Below are 7,688 nucleotides of genomic sequence, written 5' to 3' on the forward strand. Positions count from 1 at the left end.
AAGTCTTCTCAGTACCCAGACCTGCAGCTATAGAGACTCCAACTTTGATGATGTAGAGATAATGGACCATATTCAATTTGGAGCGAAAAGTCAGAGGCCGGACTTTTCACCATCATCGAAGGTTTTGCCGGTGAAAAAGTATCGCGCACGTCCCTGCGTATCCCCGTATTCAATTTGAAATCAGCGAAAACGGGACCCGACAAAACTGAAATCAGCGAAAAGTGCTGTAATGTTTGGGGAAATCAGCATAACCCCCCCAAAAGATGCTCTGACATGGGGGATCACACTGCATACCCCCGATTAGCCCTGCTGAAGGTATTTGGGTTTTTTAAATGGTCTCAATAGGAGCTGTATAGCGTTTTAAAGAAGGTGGTGAAGAATAGCATTTAGGAGGTTGTTTTTGGCAACATAAGCAGTCCCATCAAATTTGGGGTACATGAAAATGGGTGCTAGCATATTTTAAAGTAGCTAATATGAAGTGTTATAAAACGTGAAAAATCCACCTGCCGCAACTACTTGCAAACATAAAAACACCTGGGACATACTTGGGGACCCCCCTGGAGTCTATTTTGCTACTTTTAAAGTTTGTCCCCCAACTTTGGGTTTTTTCGCCCCCAAAGCTAAAGTAATTTTTTGGGGTGTCCTGAAGTCTTTTTTTAAAACATTTTGATGCAGTTATCCTTAGGGGGGCTGTCCCATGGGTGCTGGGTGTTTTTTGTTTTCAGTTGTACCCCAAAACCCCAATTTTGCACTTTTCTTGCCACCTATTCCTGGGTGATACTTTTTCGCCGGGTTTGTTGTATTGACTTTTTGCACCAGCGAAAAGTCGGCCAAATTAAATACGGGGAAAAGTGGAATCAGTGAAATTGACGTCATCGGCGAAAAAGTTGCGTCGAAACTGACTTTTCGCTCCAAATTGAATATGGCCCATAGAGTAGTTTTGTTTTTACAGAGAACAGATGGAGAAACTAGGAATAATAGGTATAGGGGAAAGATTCCGGCAATTTGACAGAATTTTAAATGGCCATATGTAATACAGAATGAGAATTTATACAAAGCTTCTAGAATCAGTCTAGACGTAATTCAAGTCCCTGTCCAGATTTTTTTAATAATGTTAAAGATATAAGTCGCCAGATGTAATAGGCAGCGAGTTGTAAATGTGCGGAAAATGCACCAGAAAAAGTTGCAAAAGAAAAGAGATCCCTCAGGCTGGAGAGAAAGCTGCTAATGCAGCTATATCCTACCTGTATCTGTATATTATATGTTATAAATAAAAGAAGAGAGTGTTCTGTTTGGTGCATGGCAGCTCCCATACTCTGACCAATCAGAGTGCTCCCATTCTTTCCTAAGGTAGTGTATGCAAGAGACCCTGCCATTACCGCCGCGTCATACAATGTGTTATCCTTAATTTGACAGGTACCTTTGATCCCTATTTTGGAATGCTGATGGCCTTTCCCTCTGCATCTTGAGTAGTAAAGTGGTGAATGAGGGGTCTTATCTTGTTTACAATATTTAGTAAAGGATTTTTCTTATGGTGCGTGTACTGTATTTTTTTTTTCTGGTGCACTACAGGTGCTAATAAATTAGAATAATAATTATTTTTACATATATTTATTATTCCCACACCAGCCACTCTAGGGGTGTGGGGAATAGCCTTAGTGCAATCAGCATGTTTTTAGTGGGACCCACTTCCCTAGGAAACCCAGCCCAGTGAAGGTTGCTCTTTTTTGGGGGGTAGGTGTTTCTTTTCTTTCTTTATTTTATTTAAAAAAAATACCCTAATAACACAACAGAATGCAGTAGACGTGTAGTTCATAACCTGCTACGCTTACATGGCAGGTTGGTGACTATTAGGGGTAAATTTACTAAAGTGAGAGTTTTTAGAAGTGAAGATGTTGCCCATAGCAACCAATCAGATTCTAGGGGGTAAATTTACTAAGAATCGAGATAGGTCGAGATGACCATCTCGGGTGATTTATTGATGTTTTCCCTGCTTGCAAATTTACTAAAGGCAAAAGTCGGGTGAGTTAGAGAGAGATTTCAATCTTCTCACTCGTAAAACTCGGGTGAGATAGCAATCTCGAATCAAATCACCATCGGGCCAAATCGGAAGTACTTTTCACCTAAAACATACATCTCTCAAATTTACCAAAAATCGGGATGACAAGCTCGGGTGAGATAGGAGCAAACTCTCTGTCCAAATCACTTTTCAAACTTTCAACCCCCTGAGCTGCGAGATGATCAGAAACATACACAAATCATTGTGATTTGTGTATGTTTTTTTTGTACCTGTATAAAATAGGGTTATTTTTTTTTTTAAATGACGTGAGGTTTCCCCCCAAAACACTAACCAGCCCTGGGCTAGCCAGCCTGTCCAGGTTCTTAAAAATACAATGAAAAAAATGCATAGGGTTTCACTGTATTTTAAGAACCAGCACAAGGCAGAAGGCACAGAGCTGGTTTTAAATATACGGAGAAATAAAATGACGTGAGGTTCCCCGTATATTTAAAACCAGCTCTCGACCCTTTCTAATGGGGGGTTGATGCCACAGCCAGGGGTGCCCTTTCACCGGGCCCCCCCAGCCGCAGCATCAGCCTTGACCATTAGTTAGCCCAGGCCAGGGATCCCTGGGGAGTTGGTGACCCTCCCAATAAAGGGGTCACCCTCTCCAGGGCACCCCTGGCCTAGGCTGATAGCCCAGGGCTATCCCCGCCACCCCTTGCTGTTGGGTGGCGGGTTGATTGTGTTATGTGAAGTGTAAAATTAAGATTTATTACCATTGTCTTTACAGTGGAACTACAGGTCCCAGCAAGCCTCCCCTGCATGCTGGTACTGCAGCTGGGGGGCTCAGTGAAAGGGCTCCCCTGGCTGTGGGTTCATTGGTCTGAAACCCCGCTGGGCCGCTCCCCCCCCTTCGCAGTCAGTTCAAAACACACCAGACAAATGGCGGCCTGTACAACAGAAGACATCACTAGTCCTCCCTGCGCTAATGCGCCGAATAGTGCCTTGGCGCCTCCTCTGCACCACCTGATGATGTCACCTATGTCACATATGATGTCCTACAGCACAAGCTTAGCAGCAGGAAATTCATGTAGGCTGCCTGGCCCACCTGGTGACTGATCCTGACTCTATCAGTGCTGCTGACTGTTGATCGGGATGTTTTGATGGCTGCAGCTCATGATCACTGAGCCTCAGGTAGTGCTTCTCTGAAACATATTGTATGCAAGCACTGTCAGAAATTATATATTTTTTGAGCCATTGGATATGTTTGTGAAAGCTCAGTTTCCGCCTGGATCTGCCCCTTCTCTGGCTGTCCCCATCCTTTCTATCATGGCTCCGCCTTGCCCCCTACACACCGGATCACTGCTCTGCTCCCATACTTACCCCGGTGGCTGGTTGTCTCCTCCTAAGGCTGTTCTGTCTCCCTTGCCTTCGTACTCATCTGGACTCGTGCATTGAGGAGATGTGACAGCCTTACACAATTTTTTATGTAGTATATATGAAAATATGCATTCGGCATGAATAGCCAGCTTCCGCACGACTGGCAGTTCGATTCCCGGCTGCGGCAGCCCGACAAAACAGCAGAGCCCGGAAGCGGAAGGCCAACAGCGCTGGAAATCCCGATCGTCCCTAAGGTAAGTACTTACTAACCTAACCAACCCCCCTAACCCTCCTTAGGGGTGCCTAACCCTAACCTCCCCCAAGTGTCTAACCTCCCCTTCCCCGCTGCCTAAGCCTAAGTCCTCCCCGGCTGCCATAAACCTAACCCTCCCCCCCCCCCCGTGGCTGTCTGCTCGCGGCGGCGCGACGCCGGGAAAATGACAGGCGTCTAGATTTTAGGCACCGGTCATTTATCCCTAGGTGGGATAGAGGATTCGGGAAGCCGGCGGTCGGGATTGCGCCCGCCAGCTACCTAAACGTATCCCGAAAATATATATATATACACACACACATCAGCATCTGCACTTACATGCCATAGCATGTCTTTTATGTGATATAGGCAGGTAGGGACTTTGTTTTCTAAAATGAGCAGGTCCCATAGGAAGTGCTGCAGCCAATAAGTTCTGGCTGTCTCCTCCCAGCTTCAGCCCAGTTTTACCATCCCTCAGCTGCCTCCGACCCCTATCAGTGAACGCAAGGTACAACTGCTCCCTGGTCCCTGAGCAGAAAGAATGTTGCTGTGCTGTCACGGTGGCTCCCGATAGGCCCGACTGACATAGAGCGGGAGCAAGCCTGTTGGACTAATAGTTGCCTATCCCTGCCATATTCTGTAGGGTAGGGAGTCTCTCAAATCCCCCGCTGATTGCCCCAGACAGGCCTTCCTTGTCCCTCCCCTTTCTGCACCTCACTTGCTCCCCAGTGGTAAACGTTCTTCGGCACTCTAAATAAGTACAAGGAGTGTAGTAACCTTAGGGGCACATACCTGTGCAAGCTTTGAAACTTGCATCGTCCATAACACCCCTCCCTTCTGTTTTGCCTTTAGAAGATGATATAGACAGAAATGTAATCGTGGATTTCTTAACTCCCAATCAGGGCCAGCCAATCCCCCCCCCCCACCTAATTGTGCAAACATTTTTAGGGTAAAAGCTCCGGAGTGGTTGTATAAAATGTATGTGTACTAGTTAAATATAGCCTAAGCTTTGTGCCCAACAGAAATGTTAGTTACACGATTGTTTAGTTCAGGCTTGTCCAACCCGCGGCCCGCGGGCCGCATGCGGCCCAGGTCGGCTCGTAATGCGGCCCGCATACCTCTCAAATGTCCCGGATTCAGCGGGACATTCACGTTTGGGATTGCTCACTTTAGTCCCGGCGCCCCCAGACCACGCCCCCACGCTCTCCTTCACTCACTGTGCCGCCAGCGTAATTGCGCATGCTGGGCGGTCACAGTGGCGTAGCAGTACTCTGTGGTGGCCGCGGCTCCGTCGGGTGATTTCTGTGCTCTGCTTACAAGCGATACTGCCTGGTAAGCAGAGCTTGGTACAGTAGCTGTGTGGGGGTGTTTGACTGGGGGTACTCAGCTTGATGCAGGGGATTTGTGGGGTGTTGGGGTAGCTTGGTACAGGAGCCGGGAGGGAGGGGGACTCAGCTTGATGCAGGGGGTGGGGGATGGGTGAGAGAGCTTGGTACAGGAGCCAGGGCACTGGCATGGCATATATACTGGAGGGGGCACTGGCATGGCATTATATAACTGGAGGGGGCACTGGCATGGCATATATACTGGAGGGGCACTGGCATGGCATATATACTGGAGGGGGCACTGGCATGGCATATATACTGGAGGGGGCACTGGCATGGCATCCAAACTCTCAAGTAAGCCACTTTCTGGTAGTCTCCTGTCATTCTCCACCCACATAGCTCCATATTTAACCAAGATCTTCTCTCCCTCCAGGCATCCATTACTTCAGGCCTCGTACCAGCATCCATAAAACCAGACAGTCCTCGTACCAGCCTCCATCAAGGCAGACAGTCCTCATCCCAGCATCCGAACTCTCAGGTAAGCCACTTTCTGGTAGTCTCATGTCATTCTCCACCCACATAGCTCCATATTTAACCAAGATCTTCTCTCCCTCCAGGCATCCATTACTTCAGGCCTCGTACCAGCATCCATAAAACCAGACAGTCCTCGTACCAGCCTCCATCAAGGCAGATAGTCCTCATCCCAGCATCCGAACTCTCAGGTAAGCCACTTTCTGGTAGTCAGGAGACTAAGGCTGGGTTCACACAACGGATTTTGACACAAAATTGGCTGTGGAATTCTGCATCAAAATCCAATTGCATTCCACTTCCCATTAATTTGAAAGGGAAATCTGTAGCATAATGCACATAGTAATCACATTGATTATTAAACCATGCTTTCTAAAAGTCCTTTTTTTTTTTACATTCCAGCATGGCTTCTGAAATGTCAAAAAATAAAAACAAACACAAAAAAAGAAAAATTAAAGATGAAGGAAGAGTGTTCCAAGAAAAGTGGACAGATGAATACTTTTTTGTTGAGTCCAATAGTAAGGCAATCTGGTTAATTTGCAAAGAATTAGTGCCAGTTTTCAAAGACTACAATTTGAAAAGGCATTACATGACAAGACATGCTGAGAAATTTGCTGTGTATGAAGGAGTGTGTCGTAAAGACAAAATCGCTGAACTGAAAAAAAATCTATCATCTCAACAAAATTATTTTAAAAAAGTATTGATTCAATCAGATTCTATTGTCAAAGCCAGTTATGTGGTTGCAAACCTGATAGCCAAAAAATCAAAACCGTATTGCGATGGTGAGTTTATTAAGGAATGCATGGAAACCGTGGCTGATATAACTTGCCCGGATAAAAAAGGGGACTTTTCAAAAATCAGTTTGTCTCACCAGACTGTAGCCAGGCGAATTGAAGATATAGGAAAATCCATCGAAAAAGTTGTGAAGAGTACAGCTGCTCATTTTAAATGTTATGCTATGGCGATAGACGAAAGTACAGATGCTATAGATACAGCTCAATTGGCAATTTTTATTAGAGGCATTGATGACAAATATAATATCACTGAAGAAATGGCTGCTTTAGTTCCACTGAAAGACACAACTAAAGCAAGAGATTTATATGAAGCTGTGAAAAATACATTACAGCGATTTTCTTTGTCATTTGCTAACATATCTGGCATAGCTACTGATGGTGCCCCTGCAATGATAGGTAACAGAGATGGACTTGTAAAATTAATAGAAGATGATGCAATTGCCTCCCAAAATTTCAGTATGATGAAATATCACTGCATAGTACACCAAGAAAATTTATGTGCAAAAGCTTTAAAGATGGCTAACGTCATGCAGATTGTCATCAAGGCTGTAAATTTCATAAGGTCCAAGGGATTGAATCATCGCCAATTCCAGGAATTCCTTAAATTTATGGATGCTGAGTATGGGGACATCATTTACTTTTCTGAAGTAAGATGGTTAAGTCGAGGGAAAATGCTGGCAAGATTTTATGATCTGAGAAATGAAATCAAGTCATTTATGGAATCTAAAACAAAATGTGTGCCAGAACTTGACGATGAAAAGTGGCTCACAGATTTGACCACTCATTTAAATGAGTTAAACATGCGTCTTCAAGGTGAAAACCAATTGATCAGCACAATGTTTCAAACTATAACAGCGTTCGAAATGAAACTGAAACTATGGCATTCTCAAATGAAGGCAAAAAATTTGATGCATTTTAGCACATTGGCTAAACACGTCTCTGTGAACACGGAAAAATATGCAGCCTTGCTTTTCAATTTGGTACAGGAATTTGAGAACAGGTTTCAAGATTTTAGAAAAAATCAGCCATCTTTTCTGATATTTGCAAATCCATTTTCAGTGGACATTAATATATTACCTGCCAATTTGCAAATGGAATGCATAGAGCTCCAATCTGACATTCAACTGAAAGAAAAATTTGACCATGTCTCTTTAATGGACTTCTATAAGATATATGTTCCCAGAGAAAAATATCCTTCACTTCACAATCATGCCTTATTCATGTCATCGCTATTTGGAAGCACCTACATTTGTGAGCAGCTATTTTCAAGGATGAAGCACACAAAGAATAAAACTAGAACCAAAATATCTGATAAGCACCTTGAGCACTCACTGAGAATTGCAACAAGTTCCATCAAAGCAAATATGGATGCATTGGTGGCTGAGAAACAATGTCAAACATCTCACTAA

The 7,688-nt window shown here is 44.5% G+C and overlaps 1 protein-coding gene across 1 annotated transcript; it reads left to right on the forward strand.

The window, feature by feature from the left end:
- The first annotated feature begins 5,292 nt into the window (after window positions 1-5,292).
- Window positions 5,293-7,688, forward strand: LOC148521564 (general transcription factor II-I repeat domain-containing protein 2-like). Its single transcript, XM_088474996.1, has 4 exons — window positions 5,293-5,311; window positions 5,391-5,495; window positions 5,575-5,679; window positions 6,199-7,688. Exons 1-4 carry the CDS (start codon window positions 5,293-5,295, stop codon window positions 7,686-7,688), a joined length of 1,719 nt encoding a protein of 572 aa, XP_088331122.1.

This window comes from Taudactylus pleione, unplaced genomic scaffold (genome assembly GCF_031769625.1).
Source record: "Taudactylus pleione unplaced genomic scaffold, aTauple2 ptg000157l, whole genome shotgun sequence".
Taxonomy (NCBI): Eukaryota; Metazoa; Chordata; class Amphibia; order Anura; family Myobatrachidae; genus Taudactylus; species Taudactylus pleione.

Coding starts and splice junctions, on each gene's coding strand:
- LOC148521564 (XM_088474996.1), top strand. Junction 5,496..5,574: donor CCCAGCATCCGAACTCTCAG/GTAAGCCACTTT, acceptor CTCTCCCTCCAG/GCATCCATTACTTCAGGCCT. Junction 5,680..6,198: donor CCCAGCATCCGAACTCTCAG/GTAAGCCACTTT, acceptor TGATTCAATCAG/ATTCTATTGTCAAAGCCAGT.